The sequence below is a fragment of the Mustela lutreola genome, chromosome X (assembly GCF_030435805.1).
Source record: "Mustela lutreola isolate mMusLut2 chromosome X, mMusLut2.pri, whole genome shotgun sequence".
Taxonomy (NCBI): domain Eukaryota; kingdom Metazoa; phylum Chordata; class Mammalia; order Carnivora; family Mustelidae; genus Mustela; species Mustela lutreola.
The window spans coordinates 14,537,173-14,559,332 of NC_081308.1; the positions used below are offsets into that span (position 1 = coordinate 14,537,173).

Here is a 22,160-nt window from a genome sequence, read left to right on the forward strand (position 1 = left end):
CAGGGGGAGGGCGGCTATGAGTCCTCAGTTCCCCGTTAACCCCCCTCCCCCCTGGTGTGGACTGGACTGGCTCACTGCTTATGCCACTGCTGGCCTTGGTACTGCTAGTTCTTGCTTTCTGATAGGCAATATCTTTCTCTGTCCTTTTCTAATCTCTGCTCCAGCATTCCCCAGCCGTTGTTTTTGCTGAAATAAGGGGGATATTTCACTTGTGTAACCGTTCTCAAAGGAGTGTTGACTTTATGTTCCCTGTTTATTACAGATACTCTGGTGCTACAAAGCCCCTGTTTTTATTACTATCTCTTTATTCTTGAAACTCAGTTTGAACGGAGGCTGAGAAATGGGCTGGGATAGAAAATAATCTGAAAAGTACTCCTGGCTCCTGATTGAGAATCTTCTCTCCCTCATTTGGAGGGAAGATTCAGCCCCTTTTCTCTTGTGTATCTTGCTTAGGAAGCATTTGTCTCTAGAAGACATTTTCATCTTTCTCACTTTCATCCCCAAACTCCATTTTCTTCTTCCCTGAACCTGAGGGCGGTTAGATATGACTGAACCTGAGACTCACAAAACTTAGACTCTCAAGCTAGGATTTTGACTATGACCCCAAACCTTGGGGACAAATGTGTTATAGAATTTATAACTTTGGGGATTTAGAATGCAAATACTGCATGCTACTTTAGCACCTTGTAATCAGGTACTTTTTCTAAAGTAAACATACTTTACATAAAATAAACATATCCCAGGGGGCACCTGGGTGGCTCACTGGGTTAAGCCTCTGCCTTTGGCTCAGGTCATGATCTCGGTTCTGGGATCGAGCCCTGCATTAGGCTCTCTGCTCAGCAGGGAGCCTGCTTCCTCCTCTCTCTGCCTGCCTCTCTGCCTACTTGTGATGTCTGTCTGTCAAATAAATAAATAAATAAATAAATAAAATCTTTGGGGGGAAAAAAATAAATAAATAAACATATCCCACATACTGAGTGGGATAAACAAAGAATATAAGTGGTCTCGTGTCAGTTCAGGTTTTACTTCTGAGGAGACTTGCCATAAACTTGGAAGAAGTGTTCAGTTTTTAGACTGATTTTTGAAGTTGGAGATAAAGGATTATGAACCTGTCGTCTTGTGTGTATGCACACCTATATGTGTATATGTGAACATGGTAGTTAGAACTTCTAGGCTAAATCTGAAGGTATGGTAAAAACTCTTATTTTAATCCTTCTCCCCTGCCAATTCGTCCATTAGAGTTCATGTGGTTTCCGTCCTTCTCCATGCCTGTGGGGGCTATCATGGGTGAAGTTGACGATATGGGAGGCTGTATTGGTTCAGCGTAAGTTCTGCATCCCAGTACAGCTACACCATCTGGGATGGGCAGATGGACATGTCACAGGAAGACAGCAGGAACCTATAGCAGCTGCTATTCAGAGAGATCAGACACTCTTAGAAATCCCTGCAACTTGACTGTGAGCTGCACTGTGGGTGCCTGGTATGTGACCTCTGCTCACTGAGGTGACTTGCATGCAGCCTGAACGATAAAATGTTCTTTTAAGCCAAAACTACAGGCCAAAGTTAAAAACATCAGCTGCAACAGATGCTGCATAGAGGCTCCTCTGCACACTGATACAGCTGATTCCTTCTTACCCTCTTAAACTCCTTCTTTCTCAGTGCGTAGTGTTAGAATGAAAAGGACAGTGGATTTATACGTCGTATCTGTCGGTATGTGTTTGTACATTACTTTGCAAAAGGGAGTATAAGAAAACACAAGCAGAAAATTATGTGCATGCTGGTCAAGTAAGCCTTTTCTTCTGTAAGATGCTAATTCTTGATCCTTTCAACAAGAAAATGTGGTATTTAATCTTCCATCCTTGAACTCCTTATGCAGAAGTACTCCAAGTGGAAAGGGAAATTGGTATGTTTTCACTTTAGAATTTTTGAACAGTAGCTTGAAAGCTTTAATTTTACTCTATTCACCATTGTTTACATTCTAGAAAATGAAGAAGTCAAGGAAACGACTTTACGAGAGCTTAAAATGCTTCGTACTCTCAAGCAGGAAAACATCGTGGAGCTGAAGGAAGCCTTTCGTCGGAGGGGGAAATTGTACTTGGTGTTTGAGTATGTTGAAAAAGTAAGTCACTAATTGATAGTGAGGAGATTTGCCTGATTTTTTTTTAACTTTTATTTTATTTTTTTAAAATAATCTCTACACCCAGCATGTGGCTTGAACTCATGTCCCTGAGATCAAGAGTTGCATGCCCTACCAACTGAGCCAGCCACGCGCCCCTGCCTGATTTTTTTATTTAGGGTTGTTTCTGGCAGTTTTCAAAGAAGTATTATTATCTAGTGTGATTTGTCAATGTACTCAAACTCTTGGTATTTTAAAAATGAAATTATTATCCATAATCATTAGAAGCCCTGAAATGTATTGAAGTATTTTGTGTAATTTAACTCTACAGAGATCATCTTACATTTCAACAGTGAATTAATTTGGCTTCTGATGTTTTAGAATCTATGTTCAACAAGTAATTTTTAGACTTGGTTCATTTAAGTTAAACCTAGGCAAGGCCTCTGAGAGAGAGACAAGTAAATTGACAGTGATGACATAGGATGACAGAGGTGTGGAAAGCAGCCTGCCAGCATAGGATGACTGCCTAAATCCGACCTAGAGTGGCGAATGAGTGGGCTCATGGAGCAGCCTTTTGTGAATTGCCTGTGCTTTGGCTTTAAGGGAAAGAGATGTGCCAGGAGGCATAAGGTGAGGCATGAGGAGGTAGATGCGGCCGCATCTAAGGAATTGGAAGCATGGGAGAAAAGTAGAAAAGTACATACACTTCGGTTGTTAGCATACTTGCTTTACATTTTTTTAAATTGGTAACTATTAGTGACCACTTCAGTGATATGTGGCCCAGGGGCAAGTGTACGCTGCAGTAATCAATACGTATGTCTTTAAATTTCTTTGAGAGCAGCAGCCCTACAGTGTTTGGTTATTGTCCAAAACTGAAATAATTACCTTAACAAGAGTAAAATAAACTGAGCCAGGTGGACCTTTTAGAGGTTTCCTTGATGAATGAGTATGTGGCTCCAGATTTCCTGTTACCAAAACAACAGTAAAAATTATTACTTTTATTAAATTTCACTTCTGGAGTACATGTCTTTTTAGGAATCTGCATGATAAAATGAGAAATTTCTAAATTATAAAATGAGGCTTTCTGAAGAAGGTGAAGACTGGAGAGACTTATGTTTACCAGCTGCTTTCTGTGCCATAAATGACCGTGTCACCACCACCATCACCATTACAAAATAGAAAGCAATGTTGCTAAGACGATGGACTAGGAATGTGGCTTTTGACTTAATTCAGCCTTTATAAATTATTTTTCTAATGAAAGTAAATGGACATAGTAACTTCATTTCAAGCAAAACTTGAAGAGTATTATAAGTTTTCTCTGTCATTTTAAAACACTGTTTTATGTATCTTTTCCAAAATCTGCTTAAAGGTTTCTTTTTCTTTTTCTTTTTTTTAAGTGAGGACAGATCTTTATTTTTTTGATGGGGTGGGGAGGGGAAGAGGGAGAGAGAGAGAGAGGCTGCACTCATAGCGTGGTGCCTGACATGGGGCTCGATCCTACAACCCTGAGACCATGACCTGAGCCGAAATCAAGAGTCAGATGCTTAAGCAACTGAGCTACCCAGGCGCCCCTTAAGGTTTCTTTTCCTTTGTCAATTTAGGTATTTTCCTAAGGGACCTTCCCCCACCAAAATTAAACTGAAATTTAATACTTCTCAAAAAGTTATAAAAAAGGACTGTTGTAAAAATCAGAAACTCTTTATATTATATTTTAGTTGTCAAGAAATAATTGTGCAGTTTGCAGTTTCCACTGCCACATAATGAAATTCTGACAGATCTATTTCAGTTTGTCTTTTTAAAATTTCTGTTCTGCTCATGGTGGTAGTTCACGATTAATAACAATTTAATATGAACAAATGGGGAAATTACCTCTGTGTACCAGTTTCTATGTCTGAGCTCTCTTTGCTGTTAAGTGGCAGGGCTGCTCCCAGAGCTCCCATATGTGTCCCTCTAGGCCTGGGTTCTTGCCCTGACCCTGTGGTTTTTCAGTGGAAGGTGACCTCCCATCAGCGGCAGTGCCTAACGATTAACAGAGTCTCAAGAGGGCAGGAAAGTGATGCTCTCAAAGGGTAGGGGGTTGTTAGAGATACAGGATGACAGTGGCTTAAACAAATAGATATTTCCTTCTTCCTCACATATAAATACGAAGGTAGGTGGTACCTGGTATGGTAACTATATGGTAACTATTTATTTTTAAAAAATAAATTATTGATTCATTTAGGAATAACAATAATAATCCCATTACATGTTAACATGAATTTGATTGTGGGTCATTCTTTCAAGTAAGAAACGGTGTTCTGCCAGAAACAAGCAGCTAGTTGAGCTTGCAGCTCAATCACGCAAGTGATTTTCTTCAAGACAACCATCTTGCTTTGTTATGTAACAGAAGTGCTTCATGTGTATTCTTCATTTTACCGTGTAGATTCCTAAAAAGACACCTGCTCAAAAGTTGAAATTTAATACAAGCAATAATTTTACTGCTTCATCAAAAAAAGATATCCTTAACTAAAACTGGCGTTTCGTCTTTTTATTTTTTTTAAACTGCGAGTGTGTAGCATTGATTTAAGGTGCCCCCAGTTCACCCATCCTTGCTTTGAGTCATCGGTGTAAATACAAACACAGTGAAAGAGCCAACGAGCTGAGTGTTGCTATGAATATAGTTTTAACTTTATGGGCCTTCTGCAAGATCTGGTAACCACCCCTAAGAGATCCACAGATCATACTTTGTACCTGCTTTCCTAGATTGTCGTCTACAAAAAATGAACTCTAATCATGCTGTGGACCTAAGTATTGACCTTACAGAGGCAATGGGAAATGTGTGGTTAATCTGGAAATTCAGTGGAGACTGGTTAAGTGGATTTTCTGCTTAATAAAAAAATTTTACATGAATTTTAGACTCCAGACTAAGAGTTTCAGAACTTGATTTGTTGGGAGTCTGTCAATGTTTATTTCAGCAAGATTTTCTGGCCTGTCTTAATTTTTGTACTGATTGCATGGATCTCTCCTAATCTTAGGGAGCATTTTCTTTTAAGAATATTTTCCAGGTATTCCAGAAATATTTTCAAGGCCTGATTTTTATTGCAAGGTTCTAGTAAACGTACATAGGAGGCTGTGTTTAAATGACTGTTTCCCCCCTCCATTTTACATTACAGCATTTTATCTCTACTTTGTATTGCTTTTCCCTTGAAGTTATTTTAAAGTGATGCCTGAAAGGTTTTACGGAGAATGGAAAGTGCCAGGGTTATTATTTGGGGAAGCACTGGGGTGTAGTAAAAATGGAATTTCTCTTAAAAGAGAACTTTGATTTAATACAGTATTCTGCTTCTGCATGAAAAAGATAGTAGGTGGAAAGCAAAACAGTTGTTGAAAATGCTTGCATGTATTGGGTGAATTTTCATCCAAGATGCTTGCTTATCTGTCCGTCTGTCTGTCTATCTAGCTAAGATTCTATTCATTCATGAGAGAGAAAGAGAGAGAACAAGCGAGCAAGGGTGCATAAGCAGGTGGAGTGGGAGAGGGAGAAGCAGGCTTCCCACCGAGCCAGGAGCCCAATGTGGGTGGGGCTCCACCAGGACCTCGGATCATGACCTGAGCCGAAGGCAGATGCCTAACCGACTGAGCCACCCAGGCGCCCCTAAAGATGCTTTTTAAAATTGTTAATACATGATTTATGGGTCTACCTAATTTGTAGAGATTAATGATTCCCTACTTAATTTTTAGAATATGCTTGAATTGCTGGAAGAAATGCCAAATGGAGTTCCACCTGAAAAAGTTAAAAGTTATATCTATCAGTTAATCAAAGCTATTCACTGGTGCCATAAGAATGATATTGTCCATAGAGGTAAGTATGCAATTTTTGGAATGAAAAATATTAAGAAAACCTCAGAGTTAACATTGAAATATTTTACATATTACTGTTTTAAGAGTACTTCTATGAGCACTGACATTCCACTTAAATTAAATACATTTTGAAAGTACAGGATATGAGACATTGTTCACCTTCTGAGTCTCCTTTTGTATCACCAAAAGGATGGATTGCAAGTTTATTTGGATATTATGGTGATATCTCTGTTTGTATAACCAGGTCTATTCTCAACTTTAGAAATGCCTAGGGATATAAAGAACTCAGCAAATAGGAACTTTGAAGCTTACCTTGGGTAAAAAGAGCAAAGGGATGTTCTCTGTTGCCTTTTGGTCCTGCTGGTAGACCAGAAAATGTGAAACCACCTAGAATAAGGCTTTAAAGGTGGTCACTGACCCCCATTGACAGTCACCTCCCATTCCCTCTTAAACCAACCAGTTCCTGAATTAAGTTCCTGAATTTCCCTACCCATTAGTGAGAAGAGCCCGTTGTGAGTTGTAGGCATGATCAACCTTGCATAAATGTCATGCGTGTGCTTCCATAAACTGTTAATATTTTGTCCTTTATTGCTGTGTGGTGGGTGGTTTATAGTACTAAAGGGGAAATTACTTTCTCAGCATGGTTTTTGCTTCTACACTATTTATCTTCTCCTGATAAGCTCTCTTGAATCCCAGAGTTTCAGTAATGGGATACATACTGATAAAATAATGGAGCCAGAAGATGTTTATCAGAAAATGTTACAGTATCTACTTCTTGTGTTTGAATTACCAGATAAATGAATACCTCATTTTAATTTACCTATACAGACACTCAAACATATCACTTTAAAAATAGTCTCACTTTAAGAATAGCTTAAAGGTCATGTGAAAAATACCAGCTCCTAGTATATCTAGAAAAAGACATTTTATATATTTTTTGGATTTGACTTTCGTATCACTTACCTTATCCAGGTTGTTGGTGGTATAGAGAGATCTCCAAGTCAACTACATGGCTAGTGTCTAGAGTAATGATATTAATAACAGTCTGTACCACAATATGAAGCTATTAATACAGAACTGATTTAGCTGCATTTCTATAGTGTTGCTGTGATTTGGTTAAGTATATGGTAATAAATCAATGATTATGAATTAGCAGTAGAAACCATGATTCTGAAATCTTCAGATTTTCCTCCTGTCTTCCCCTTTTCCATTTTTACCTCTGCCATCTGATACAGATGATAGGTACTCTAAAAATAGGATTGTGAGATGCCTCCCAAAGCAGGAATTAAATAGCATTTTCTGTATATTTCTACTCAGCTCCCACTACATCTTCTGAAGATCCATGGAAAAAATGAGAAATCTTGTCTTGACTCATCCAGTATAACTTCGGCATTACACATTTATAATTATGAACCACACAGAAAAGCTAGAGATGTGTAAATATAGGCATTATATAGAAAATCACAACAAATTCTAATTTTTATGTAGTTTTTCCTCTAGTAAATATAATACTAGGTACTTATATATGTTTTTAAGGTATCTTGTAGGTGTGAACATTTTTTAAATATTCTATCTCTGAAAATTTTATATTCTATCTCCAACTTCTGTTACTAGTACTTTATAAAGTAGAATAGTTCCTTGAAATGTGGTGACCTAGATTCAGTGATTCTTAAATTCCTTTCCGAGATCACATTAATACCTTTACAATTTAAAGGGAAAAATATTTTTTACATTGTGGGTCTTCATGTTTCTCAAAAAAAATTAGTTGAAACTTTCATGAATCAGCAAAAAATGTGTTACCCTGCTTTTCCCTGTCACAGGTTTCTATTCATATTACTCTGGATATTTCTTTCTTTCTTTTTTTAAGATTTTATTTATTTATTTAATGCACAGGAGAGATCACAGGTAGGCAGAGAGGCAGGCAGAGGGGGGCGGGAAGCAGGCTCCCTACTGAGCAGAGAGCCCAACGCAGGGCTCAATCCCAGGACCCTGAGATCATGACCTGAGCTGAAGACAGAGGCTTAACCCACTGAGCCACCCAGGCGCCCCTACTCTGGATATTTCTAACTAGATGCCATTATAGAGGGGCGCCTGGGTGGCTCAGTGGGTTAAAGCCTCTGCCTTCAGCTCAGGTCATGATCCCAAGGTCCTGGGATCGAGTCCCGCATCAGGCTCTCTGCTCAGCAGGGAGCTTTCTTCCTCCTCTCTCTCTGCCTGCTTCTCTGCCTACTTGTGATCTCTGTCTGTCAAATAAATAAATAAAATCTTAAAAAAAAAAACAAAAAGATGCTGTTATAGTGATCCAATAGTGTCAATCAGCAGTCCATGGAACATTTTTTAATAATTGATTTTTCATCTTTATACTTCAGATATAAAGCCAGAAAATCTCTTAATCAGCCACAATGATGTTTTGAAACTGTGTGATTTTGGTAAGTTAAAAAGAAATTGAGTCCTGTAAGTAGAATTAATTTAATATAACACATAGGTAGCTTTTAAAGGCTTATTAAAAGGTTTGGGTTTTTTGTTTTGTTTTGTTTTGTTTTGTTTTTTATGTTTTGACTTCAGTTAGCAGAGGAATATTCTGTTGGGTCATGTGTTGAAAATGGATGGTTAGGTGACTACTGTACACTCTTTGCATAGTATTGTCTACTCTTTTTAAAAATTCATAATGCAGTATTTGTTTAATGAGAACGCAAAGCAAATAGATGCATGTGTATATATTCATAAACCCAGTACTTAATGATTCCAAAAAACCAGTTTTCTATGAAACACTACTATGCCTTCTGTTTTGGGTACAATAAAAGAATATTTTTGAGGTATTTTAAACATTGATAGAAATTATTTTAGGTATGATCATTAACTAACAATATGCATAGGTAAATACATATGTGTCATGCATGTGCAATGGTTACATACCTATAAACATCAAAGACTTTTTAGAGCAGTTCCATTTATTCCCTTTAAATGTTCAATGAATGAGATTAGTAATTAATGTTTAATATTCCATCTCCTGGTTGAGTGTATAAGGAAGCCTTTTTTTTTTAAGGATTATTTATTTGTTTGACAGGCAGAGATCACAAGTAGGCAGAGAGGCAGGCAAATGGGTGGGGGGAAATGCAGGCTCCCTGCTGAGCAGAGAGCCTGATGCCGGGCTCGATCCTAAGGCTCGATCTTAAGGCGGTAGGATCATGACCTGAGCCGAAGGCAGAGGCTTTAACCCACTGAGCCACTCAGGTGCCCCTATAAGGAAGCTTTTGAATTGTACTCTCCTAGTAGAAAATTGTGCATTCATTTCCATACATATAAAACTGTATTAAATGCTATTAAAAATTAAAGTTGAAATAATTCAGGAAAGTTTTAAGACTATAGGTTAGGGTGCTTAAGTTCTGAGTCACTTAAATCTTTTGTCTAATCTGTATGCTGAAAAAATAACAACTTGACTGAATGTTATTTTTCATATATTCAAGTATAATCGTAAGTATAATGTAAACTCCTACATATAAGTGAAAATTCATCTCCTTTCATAAGCAAGAGTTAGATTAGTACCTCGGAGGTGGATTGAACAAATGAGAAATAGAAGCCTTCTAAGAACGTACTGTGTGAAGGACCACTTTTCTCCAGTGTGGCTATTAGAAGCAAGTGTAACTGTTTTCACTCAGTGTTTGCAAAGAATTTGAATATTATGAACCTGCTTGCCTGAGAAAAAACGTTTTGTAGGACTTAAATTGTTTTATACTATTTATAGGGAATATTACAAAGAAGAGTCCTTCTTTCTTTCTTTCTTTCTTTCTTTCTAACATATAATGTATTATTGTTTCACAGGTCTGTGAATCATCAGTCTTACACAATTCACGGGACTCACCATAGCACATACCTTCCCCAGTGTCCATCGCCCAGCACCTCATCCCTCCTACCCGCCCTCCCCGCCAGCAACCCTCAGTTTCTTTCCTGAGATTAAGAGTCTCTTTTGATTTGTCTCCCTCCCCAGTCCCATCTTGTTTCATTTTTCCTTCCCTTCCCCCACGAACCCCTGCTCTGTCTCTCAAATTCCTCATATCAGAGAGATCATATGAGAATTGTCTTTCTCTGATTGACTTATTTCACTCAGCATAATACCCTGTAGTTCTATCCACATTGTTGCAAAATGGCAAGATGTTGTTTTTTTGTTTTTGTTTTTTGGATGGTTGCATATTATTCCATTGTATATATATATATATAGACCACATCTTCTTTATCCATTCATCTGTTGATGGACATCTAGGTTCTTTCCATAGTTCGGCTATTGTGGATATTGCTGCTATAAACATTGGGCTGCACCTGCCCTTTCAGATCACTACTTTTTTTTTTTTTTTAAAGAATTTATTTATTTATTTGACAGAAATCACAAATAGGCAGAGAGAGGAGGGAAGCAGGCTCCCCACTGAACAGAAAGCCCGATGTGGGGCTCGATCCCAGGACGAGCCGAAGGCAGAGGCTTTAACCCACTGAGCCACCCAGGTGCCCCCAGATCTCTACATTTTTATCTTTAGGGTAAATACCCAGTAGTGCGATTGCTGGGTCATAGGGTAGCTCTATTTTCAACTTTTTGAGGAACCTCCATGCTATTTTCCAGAGTGGCTGCACCAGCTTTCATTCCCACCAGCAGTGTAGGAGGGGTCCCCTTTTTCCGCATCCTCACCAACACCTGTCATTCGTTTCCTGACTGGTTAATTTTAGCAATTCTGCCTGGTGTGAGGTGATATCTCACTGTGGTTTTGATTTGTATTTCCCTGATGCCGAGTGATGTTGAGCACTTTTTCATGTGTCTGTCGGCCATTTGGATGTCTTCTTTGCAAGTCCTGCTGTATTTTAAACATCTTATGAAGTGCTTAGAAGAATAAGAAAGAAATATCCAAATACAGCTGTTTAAAAGATCTTGACCTTGACATTTTTAGCACTTTCTTAGTATTATGATTTTCAGGAATATTTCTGGGTCTATTTCTTGCTTCCTATCCATAATTGTGACTACCATCAAGTACTGAGATTCTGTGCACCTCATGCTTCCTTTACTATGTATCCATGATTCTATGGGTTGATGATCTACTTAAACCCCCAAATTACTGAAATTTGTAAACAAATTGTAAATACAAATGTGATGCCTATAGAATGGTTAATAATAGTGGAAGGTATTCCTGATGGGGCATCATTTCTTTTCTTTTCTATTTTTAGTTTTAGTTTTTAAAGAATTATTTATTTATTTGAGGGGGGGGCGGAGAGAAAGAGAGTGGGGGGTGGGCAAAAGGAGAGGGAAAGAGAATTCTCAGGCAGACTTCCCTCTGGGCACGGAGCCAGACTCAGGGCTTGACCCCAGGACCCTGAGATCATGGCCTGAGCCAGAATCAAGAGTCAGAAACTTAACCAGCTGAGCCACCCAGGCACCCCCAGCATCATTTTTTAAAGGAAAGACAATTTGAAGTGGTAAGGAAATTTCACATGGCTGCATTGCATGTGGTTCTTTGTACCCTATGCGTCCCCAGTGATCATGTCTCAACTGCTTTCCCTCTATAACACTGGGCTCCTTTGTCTATCTTGAAGAATCCCATTTGAAAATAGGAATATTTCTTCCAATTTTTTACTCTAATGTTTTACCCCTCATTTTAATGTTCTGGTTCTCTCTGACTGTCCATAATGCTTTTGGTGTGTTAGGTGGCTAATTAGCTTACCTGCTGGCTTACTTTTTGGCCCCAAAATCTTTTGAAAGGGTTTAGAGGGAAAATAGTTATCGATAGAGTAAGTAATTAAGGTACCCCTAATATGCTTCTCTGTCACATTAGGAGATGAAAATAATTTTGGCCTGCTTAGTTTCCATTATTGCCAACTATTAGTTGTCTATATAATGGCTAGAGCTGATCAGCAACAGTAGATCTACAAATACTAATGTTAAATCCCACATATCAGAATATAATGACTGGCTCAGAGTGTTTGCCTTTGGCTCAGATCATGATCCCGGCATTCTGGGATCGAGTTCCCTGTCAGGCTCCCTGCTCAATGGGGAGTCTGCTTCTCCCTCTCCGTAATTCCCCCCTCCCTTCTCTCAAGTAAATAAATAAAAATCCTTTGGGGGAAAAAAATATAATGGCCATCTGTGACAGGGTATTTTAGCTTTGACTTGGGCTCTTGTAGGGACTTCATTTTGTTCCCAAGATTTGCATTTATCGAGAGAGCTGACTTAAAAGTATGCTCTGAATGCTTGTAAAAGTAATATAGGAGGAGACGGGTTTTTTTAGTGAATACACTATATGTTAACTGATATACGAATGGACTAACATTTTTATTTTTTATTTTTATTTTTTTTTTTTAAAGATTTTTTCTTTATTTATCTGACAGAGATCACAAGTAGGCAGAGAGGCAGGCAGAGAGAGAGGAGGAAGCAGGCTCCCCGCAGAGCAGAAAGCCCGATGTGGGGCTCGATCCCAGGACCCTGGGATCATGACCTGAGCCGAAGGCAGAGGCTTTAACCCACTGAGCCACCCAGGTGCCCCGGGACTAACATTTTTAAAATAATGAAAGGACCATTAATAAATAGCCCATTCAGTACCAGTCATTGTGTTCTTTTGATATTCCTTTAAAATATTACTAGCACTGAAATACCTTGCCAGCATGATATTGTTGCTTCTTTTTCACAGTTATACCTTTGGGGTTTTCTGTATTTCAGGTTTTGCTCGGAACCTATCAGAAGGCAATAATGCTAATTATACAGAATATGTGGCAACCAGGTGGTATCGGTCCCCAGAACTCTTACTTGGGTAAGTTACCTTCCCCAGATAAAATGACATTTATATATCTGCTGATCATGTGTCATTAGGTTTGGGATCATCTATGGAAGATAAGAACTTTAGTTAATTAAATACCAGTTAACCTCTTGCAGTATAACAAGCCACCCAAAAGCTTAATGGTATAAAGCAAACACCATTTTATTTGCTCACAATTCTGGATGCCAGTGATTTAGGGGAGTCAGTAATTAAAGTTCAGCTGGATTGTTCTTCTCTTGGTCTCAATGGGAATCACTCAGGTAGCTGTAGTCACTCAGTAGATCATTTGGAGGATGGTTGGTTTATGAGGCCTTGGCTGGGACAGACCATCTCTGTTCCATGGAGACTCATCCTCCAGTGGGCAAGTCCAAGTGGCTTCATGTGATAGCCGAAAAATTCCCTGCAGCAATTGGGCAAGCCTCAATGCAAAGGTGGTTTTCAAGCCTCTGTTACCCTGGTTTTCGCCTCATTAGCCAAAACCTGTTACATGGCCAAGCCCTGATTCAAGGGATGAAGAAATAAACTCTATCTCTTTCTGGGAGGACTGGCCTATCTGTTGGTTCATTCAATCATTCATTCATTCAACAAGCAGTTATCAGGTGTCTCTTATATCCAATCACTTTGCCAGAAACATGGTATAAATACTGAAGCAGTTGCCAATTTTCTTATGAATAGAGAAACCTCGTTTGATGATAAATGGCTGCTCAAACACACCGCATTGTTGATTTTCTCCGCAATATCACATCTGTCCACTGTGTGCCCACCCTTCCACTTTCAGTGCTTTCACTCATCTGTTAACCCCAGAAAAGGGTTTACTGAAAAGATTTTTCTTTTCTTTTTAGAAACTTGAGAACCTAAGAAGGATCCTATCCTCCTGAACTCTATTACATAGTTATATGAATAATCCTGTATTACCTTAGTTGTAGTACTTTCTTATTTTCCATACATTGTATTTCCTTCTTGGGAACCATCCAAGAATGAAGAAAGAAGGCAAACTCTGCAAATAAAATGAGATATGGTAGTGATGATGACTGGTACTCTTATTATAGGTTTCATCTCTTTAGTGTGCGAGACATATATATAGGGGTCATGAGAAATTTAAGTTTTAAAGGTTTTATTTATTTATTTGTTTATCTTAGAAAGAGAGCTCAAGTGGGGGCAGGGAGCAGAGGAAGAGAGAGGGAGAGAATCTCAAGTAGACTCTGCACAGAGTGTGGAGCTTCACGCAAGTCTTGATCCCATGACCCTGAGATCATGGCCTGAGCTGAAATCAGGAGTCAAGACACTGAACCTACTGAGCTACCCAGGCACCCTGAGAAATTTAATTTTTAAAAGATACTACTTATATAGTAGGAGTACAAATTTCTCTGTGTGTTTTTCTTTTTTTAAGATTTTATTTATTTGACAAGAGGGAGAGAGAGAGAGAGAGATTGGAAGTAGGCAGAGAAGCAGGCAGAGAGAGAGGGGGAAGCAGGCTCCCTGCTGAGCAGAGAGCACAATGCGGGGCTCAATCCCAGGACCCTGAGATCATGACCTGAGCTGAAGGCAGAGGCTTAACCCACTGAGCCACCCAGGCGCCCCTCTGTGGTTTTTTTGTTGTTGTTGAAGATCATGATGACAGTATGTGTAAGTTACTCACTGAGGGTTTATTTTGATATTCATAATTTCCCAGTGTCTGTTAACCATCTGATTGTAATTCTTGATTCATTGCTGACATAGAGTGTATAAGAATTATTGATACCAGTTACTGGAAGCTTTACTATTTTTTTTTTTTTTAATCAAAAGCTTGCTTTATCTTGGGAAACAAATGGTGGTTAGTCACTTTATTATTTCTCTTTGTGTGGATAGATTTTAGAATTTCTGTGCAAATTTTTTTTTTAAGTATTTTTATTTATTTGACAGACAGAGATCACAAGAAGGCAGAGAGGCAGGCAGAGAAAGGAGGAAGCAGGCTCCCCGCTGAGCAGAGAGCCCAATGTGGGGCTTGATTCCAGGACCCTGGGATCATGACCTGAGCCAAAGGCAGAGGCTTTAATCCACTGAGCCACCCAGGCGCCCTGTGCAAATTTTTAAACTTGGTTTTTTGATTGATTTTCTTTTGTGTTTGTCTTTGTTTCTTTTTCTGTGTACCTCTGTCTGGACTTAATAAGATGCGTAATCCATTTTCTTTGGGGAGGGATTTGGAATTTGAGTTTACTGGACAGATTTGCCAAAGAAGAAATGAATATGAAGTAGATCATTCTTAGAACACCATCCAAGGAGTCATGTATGGTAGAGGACTTTTTATGATATGATTTTGTCTATGTGATAGCCCCAATGAGTTCATTCTGAGGACAACCTTATTATAGACCTTCAGAGTATTTGCTGCCTAATAATACCTGTCAGAAAACTGCAGTTATGTTTAGAGATGTGTGGGAGCTACCAAAAATAGATAGGACTCCAATTAATTGGGGCCAAATTATATATTTCTAATTAAATGATTGTCAACTACTAGTTGAAGAACCATATTATTTGTGTAAAAATCCCATTGAAATCAGTTGATAGTTGGTTAATATTAAGATTTTACGTTTTTGTACATTCTTAAAATTTTGTCCTTGACATTCAAAATAGTTCCATCTGCATAAATTATTCATATCCGTTGACAGAAGAAAAATAGCGTGATTTGGGTATGTAGAGATTTTTTGTAAGTTTCTCCATCTAGCACAAGTTTTTTCTTTTATACATGTATTAAAGAAAGATCAGTATCCTTCCCTCCCCAACAAGCTACAGAAAGAAAATGTACATGAAGTTTCCTAAGATGGTCCTTTAGGTATTTGTGGGAATGAAATGAGATAAAGAAAATACTGACTTTCATTTGTAATGACTTATTGTCCTAGAAACATTTCTGTATAGTGTTAACAGTGCTTTAGAGTATCTGTTAAAAGTTTTGTATTACTGCTGTATCATTATGACATTCTAGAATTTCATCCTGTGTTTTTTTCAAATACTTTATTTTGTTTTACCCTTCTTTTAACTTTTTTTTTTTAGTTTCTTTTTTTTTTTTTAAAGATTTTATTTATTTGACAGAGATCACAAGTAGGCAGAGAGGCAGGCAGATAGAGAGTGAGAGAAGGAAGCAGGCTCCCTGCTGAGCAGAGAGCCAGATGTGGGACTCGATCCCAGGACCCTGAGATCATGACCTGAGCCGAAGGCAGCGGCTTAACCCACTGAGCCACCCAGGCGCCCTTAAATTTCTTTAGAGAAAGAAAGACAGCATGAGCCGGGGAAGGGGCACAGGGAGGGAGTAAGCAGGCTCCATGCCGTTATATGGAGCCTGATGTTGGGCTCGATTCCACAACCTTGAGATCATAACCTGAGCCAAAAGCAAGAGTCAGATACCCAACCGACTGAGCCACCCAGGCACTCATGGCTTTCCCTTCTTAAAATTTGGATTATTTGTGTTTGAAACGAAATAAAATATGGTTTCTTTGTCTGCCACATATAATTTGATTTAAGAGTATAGATATTGGGGCATACATATAAAGCTTTTTTGGAGTACTTGGGTTTTCACATATAGCCTCCATTTATTAATAACAGAGCCCTCTGCTAAACTTAGATCCTAGAGGAGAACTATAAACCCCTAAGGAAATGGAAAAAAGATGCTTTGAGGCAAATAGTTATCATAAAGCTCCATATACAAAGGGTACAAATAGTTTTAGGTAAATAATACTATAAAGCTTAGCCCACTCTTAGTTATTAGAAATTGTGATTCTGGGCAATCAGAAGTTAAATAGTACTCAGTGTTTATTGTTTAAGAAGACACGTTGAGTCAGTAGTACATTTTAATAGACTGATCTCAAAAAATGGATGAGGTATAACTTTTTGACATTTTAAGAGCTAAAGGATAATTACCTAGAAAATGCATTTCTTGGGAGCATTTTATTTTCCAAGTGAAGTGTTAACTCATCAGACATGTGTACTATATTAGGGTTTATTAAGCCATTCATGTTCAAGATATGCCCAGATATGAGTAGATTCCAACTTAGTTTATTAACTAAATTATTATTAAACTGTTGGTTTTGTTAGCATAGTTTTATTTACTTGTGCTCTGAATTTTTTCCTGGATATCCATAATTCCTTTTTTTCAGCCTCATTTGTAGTTCCTTAAATATATGAATTGCTTTAAATTATGAATCTGTTCAAAATAATTTGGAAATTATTAAAATGTATTTCTTCATTTGCCAAGACAATTTCTCCCTTTGCCTTTCAGAGCTCCTTATGGAAAGTCTGTCGATATGTGGTCAGTGGGCTGTATTCTTGGGGAGCTTAGCGATGGACAACCTTTATTTCCTGGAGAAAGCGAAATTGACCAACTTTTTACTATTCAGAAGGTGCTAGGACCACTTCCATCTGAACAGATGAAGCTCTTCTACAGTAATCCTCGATTCCATGGGCTCCGGGTAAGAAGCTTTACTAAAACTCCAAATGGAATCAATACAGCAGTATTTAAATCATTGTTCATTGCACAATGGAATGCTAAGCTGTCCATTGAATACTCTTCCCTTTCCCAATACGATGCTTATAATCCCCATTATAGTATTTTATTTTTGAATCTTATATAGAATTTGTGAATTTTAAGAAATATTCTGAATTTGAAAGTCTAAGCTGGTAATGTTTTTCCTAATTGATAAGTTCCAATTTTGCAAACCCTGTTTTAGCATATGCATTATTACAGTCTACACTTTGGTTCTCTCAGAATGTTTCTTTGTCTAAAATATTAAGCATCCCTAAAAGCTATGAAAATGTATAAATGACTTGCTTATTTGAACAAACATTTGTAATGGTTTGAGGGAGAATATGAATCCTTGCATTCTTTAGATTTAAAGGTTGTGTTCTAGCATGTATTTCTTGTCTGTTGACAGTGAAACATCAGATCTTCTTTTCAAACTAGTATATTGTCTTGGGCAGCCTTTTCTAGGCTTGCTAACTTTGTACAAAACTTGTTTTCAGAGAATATGCTTAAAGAGGGTCATAAGGTAGAAACTTTCCCCAGATGAGAGATAAGCAACTATTACAGTAGGCAGACAAAGGCTGCTTCTCGCTTCCATCTACCCCCAAAGCTACTTTTTTAGTTTTCAACTACTCTGGGCTAACATGCCAATTGGTGACCATTATGAGAACACTAAAATATGCTCACTGCCATTTTCTTTCTTTCTCTTAAATGCATGATTCTCAAACCATGTTTTCTTGAGTTTTGCTGAGCACTTCATTTTTTCTTTTGACTTTCTGGACCTCCGTTCATTCCACTTTGAGGCCCATCCCCTCCTCACACATGAGCACCCGACATGGTGCCCACTCCTCTCTCTCCAAACTCCCACCACACTTGCCTTTGCTTTTCTTTGACTTCTAAAAACATTTTAGGACTTTTCCAGCTTCATGGATTTGGGATTTGTGGTTCCTTCTCCCAGGGAGGTGCTTCTGTTGTATGGTCCCTTCTCACTTTGTAAATCTCAGCTCCAAGAATGTCCCCTTCTCTGATGCCACCAACATACTGCCCCCACCCTCCTCCTAGTGTCTCCCATAACCCTTCCCCCCTTTTTTCCATCCAGCACTTCCCCTGGTATGTAGTCGTGTTGTTTATTTGTTTACTTGTCAATTATTAATGGTTGAGTTCTCACCTACTAGAGTATAAACTCCCCGATGGCAGAAATCTTGTTTTTCTACTGTTATTTCTAACAGTGGACATGGTAGTTCATTTCCTCAAGGAATTCATCAGTTCAGTGAGATACGTATTTTTCATCTGTAAGAGAGTCCAGCACATCTAGCTAGGAACACAGTGAGTACTTGAATGATGGATTGAGCCAATTTATATCATCAGCACTCAAGCTCAACTGCACCTCCCTTCTCTCTCTCTCTCTAATGCTTCCTTCACCCTTAGCACCATTTTACCTGAACTATTGACGATCACTCCTGAACGCATCTCTCCAAACTTTCTGTCTTCACTTTAGTGTTTTCACATTGCCTTTGCAATAATTGTCCTTCAGATTGCACATTCAGTTGTATCTCCTTTGTGTTTGGAAACCTCTATGGGATTGCTTACATTTAAACTCCTTAGGCGATAGATAACATTAAGAACCCCTGCTCTTAGCCCTCCAACTTTATCTGCCACTCATTCCCACCATTGCCCCCTACTTGTCAACATACTGAACTTCTCACCATTTCCTTGACATATTGCTCCTACAGTGCTGTGTTTTCATTTCTGTGGTGCTCCTAGTACTTGCTCTACTTCGTGGAAAGCTCTTCCTCCTCTTTTCTCCCAGACTGAGGTCAAGTGTTTTCCCTCCAGGAAGCCTTTCTGGATTCCTCCAGGGAGTGGGTGACTCCCCCTTCCGTGTTCCAGTAGTGCTCATTGCCATCTCTTTTAAATAGCTGTGTTCAAAAAAATACGTATCTCACTGAACTGATGAATTCCTTGAGGAAATGAACTACCATGTCCACCAGTAGATTCATAGCACATCTAGAGTGGTGCCTAGCAGGTTGAATAATAATGAGTGATTGAAATTTTTTTTTTAAAGATTTTATTTATTTATTTGACAGACAGAGATCCTAAGTAGGCAGAGAGGCAGGCAGAGGGGGGCGGGGGGAAGCAGACTCCTTGCTGAGCAGAGAGCCCAAGGTGGGGCTCGATCCCAGGACCCTGAGATCATGACCTGAACCGAAGGCAGAGGCTTAACCCACTGAGCCACCCAGGCGCCCCTGAATGATTGAATATTTGACCTCAGGATTTTTTTTTTTTTTTTTAAGATTTATTTATTCATTTGACAGAGAGAGATCACAAGTTAGGCAGAGAGGCAGGCAGAGAGAGAGGAGGAAGCAGGCTCCCTGCTGAGCAGAGAGCCCGATGTGGGACTCGATCCCAGGACTCTGAGATCATGACCTGAGCCGAAGGCAGCAGCTCAACCCACTGAGCCACCCAGGCGCCCCTGACCTCAGGATTTTAACAGTAACTTCTGGAACATCAGGCTTGGTCTGCTGGCTGCCTGTTCTTTGCCTGGTTAAAGAGACTCCATGCCTGAAGAGAGTGTAAACAGATGTGTTATGGTACCTGACCTTAATAACTTACAAACTAGCCGAAGAATTAAGACGTTTGTGCATGAAATAATCGGAAAGCAATATGACTTATTATAAAACGCCTCATTCTTTACCGTGTTGCACTGTTTTCTAACACACATCTTAGTATGGCTGAGACCATGAGAGTGTTAAATATTCTGGAAAGTTAGAAATCATAGTTGACTGGACTCATTAGAGGAAGATTTATAGAAGATTTGAAATTTGTCGTGGATATGAAGAATGAGTAGCTTTGGGTTAGATAGGCCAAACGAAGAATCTCTTTCCCTCATTTGTGTATGGTCCGTTTTGTTCACAGACCTCCTCACTAAGTAGTAGTATCTGTAAAACACTGGGTAGCACATGACAGCACCGCTTATAAATAACCTCAGAGAAATTGCTGCTTCCGTGTTACTTTGATTTTTATAAACTTTAATATTTTTACAATTTAGTCGGAACGTGTTTGTGGTCTTTAAACTAGATTAATCTTTTTGGAGGTTTAACATCATTTGAGGGGAATGTCTTTATCATTTTGTTGGAGAATATCTGCGAAAGATAGCTAAGCATGTAGAGTGTGGGAACTGGAACTTCCGTGAGTTACAGACTCACCGGTGATTAGTCCATTGTTCCTGGCATTTTGATTCAGTTGTGTAGAGATTGGAAAGTCAACAAGATGTTGCTCTTTTGTTATGCTTTATTTTGAAAAAGTTAACAATTGTTGTCCCATAGTCTAGGGTATAGACTCTGGAGTTAGACTGCTGGGGTTCTTAGCCTGGCTCCATTATTTCTTACATGAATGACTTTGGCAAGTTTCTTGTGCCTTGGTTTCTTCGTGTAGAAAATGCTATGAAAATGTTGTGAAGGTTAATTGTTCTCTGTAATATGCCCAGACCAGTGCCTGACACATAGTAAGAGCTTGCTAAAGACATACTCTCGTTGTATTGTATTGTTCAAGTGATTAAGAAAGAAAAACTACTTGTTGGGATATAATTTAAACTTCTATGTTTGAGTTTTGGTTATATGCTGAATTATCACATGAGAATGGTAGATTTCATTCAAAAGCATATAAATTAATTTTTTTAACTTAGTTTGGTCATTTTTTATCATAATTTTTTTAATACTTTCTCAGTCTCTGCATTAATTTTCTTATCAATGAAATGTTACTTCTGAAGAAAGAAAGGGACATCTGGTAACATAAGATAGACTTCATGAGCAAAATATTAATTAAAATGTAGCAGACAGAGTTGTTTATCACAGCATGACAGGTGTCTCTCTTTGGGCTGGTATTTAATACTCCAACAACATCCAAAAGAACTTCCGTTGAGAGCGGTGCCTAGGTTCAGAAAGAGTGTGGGTTTGGATTATAGACCTGGATGCAAATATTAGTTCTGCTTTTTAATTATGTAACTTGCTTTGAATAAGTTATTTGAACTTTCTGATTATCACCTTCATCTTTAAAATAAGAAGAATTGCTAAAATGCCTTGTATAGCATCACTTCCTTCTCTAATTAGTTAAAATTATTGCCCGTGTGTCTGTGTCAAGTTCGTGTTTTTCCTTCTACTTCCTCTGTCTGGGGTGCTGTCTGACTTTTCTCTGTCCTCACATTTTTCTTACCTTTCAAAACCTAGTTCAAATATTATCTGTGTCTCTTTTTCTCCAGCTGCAAGTCTCTTTTTCTCCACCTTGGTCTCTCCTTCCTCCGAGCTTCAAGTAGAATTTTTGGCTGCACACTTCAGTGCTGATTGCTGTCTCAGCCAGACTGTGGGTTGCTTAATTGCATGGTTTAGGTCTGACCCATATGCTGTAATTCCTGCTGTCCCTAGCTCAGTGTGCAGATAATGTCATAATCACAACTTCAGTGATTTGTTTGAATTTCCCTCCATAACTAGTCCTCCCATCCACGTACTGAACATGTTCAAGGATTCTGGTACTTTGACGTGCTCTTATGTCGGTATAAAGGAAATATGTATTAAAGGCAAAGGAGACTTCTCATTGCAAGGGAGTGCCTGGCATTGGGCTCTAATACTTTCTCATCCACGTGGATGTTGCAAAATGTGGGGTGGCAGAGAGGACAGAGCACCTTAATAAATTTGACCTCTTCTTTTCATTTTATTTAAAAATGCATTTATTAATTTAGAAGACTGTTTGCCTTCTGTTCCAGCTTATATAAAGGAAGGAATTGAAAACAGGTCATTAAAAAAGTATTTTAAAAGCAATGTTCAAACATGTGTCTGAATTCATTATTGCTATTTCTGTGGCCCTTCAAGAACTGGCCTCTCTGCCTTCACTTTCTCTCTCTCTCTCTGTCTTTTTAAGATTTTTATTT

The 22,160-nt window shown here is 38.6% G+C and overlaps 1 protein-coding gene across 4 annotated transcripts in view; it reads left to right on the forward strand.

Annotated features, from left to right (window-relative positions):
* CDKL5 (cyclin dependent kinase like 5) overlaps positions 1–22,160 on the forward strand; it is a 204,616-nt gene that overhangs the window by 147,965 nt on the left and 34,491 nt on the right. For all 4 annotated transcript variants that reach the window (XM_059156573.1, XM_059156575.1, XM_059156571.1 and 1 more), the window contains 5 exons: positions 1,983–2,119; positions 5,837–5,957; positions 8,326–8,385; positions 12,651–12,741; positions 16,997–17,186. In XM_059156573.1, the coding sequence (XP_059012556.1) occupies positions 1,983–2,119; positions 5,837–5,957; positions 8,326–8,385; positions 12,651–12,741; positions 16,997–17,186 (599 nt within the window). The remainder of the gene's footprint in view (positions 1–1,982; positions 2,120–5,836; positions 5,958–8,325; positions 8,386–12,650; positions 12,742–16,996; positions 17,187–22,160) is intronic.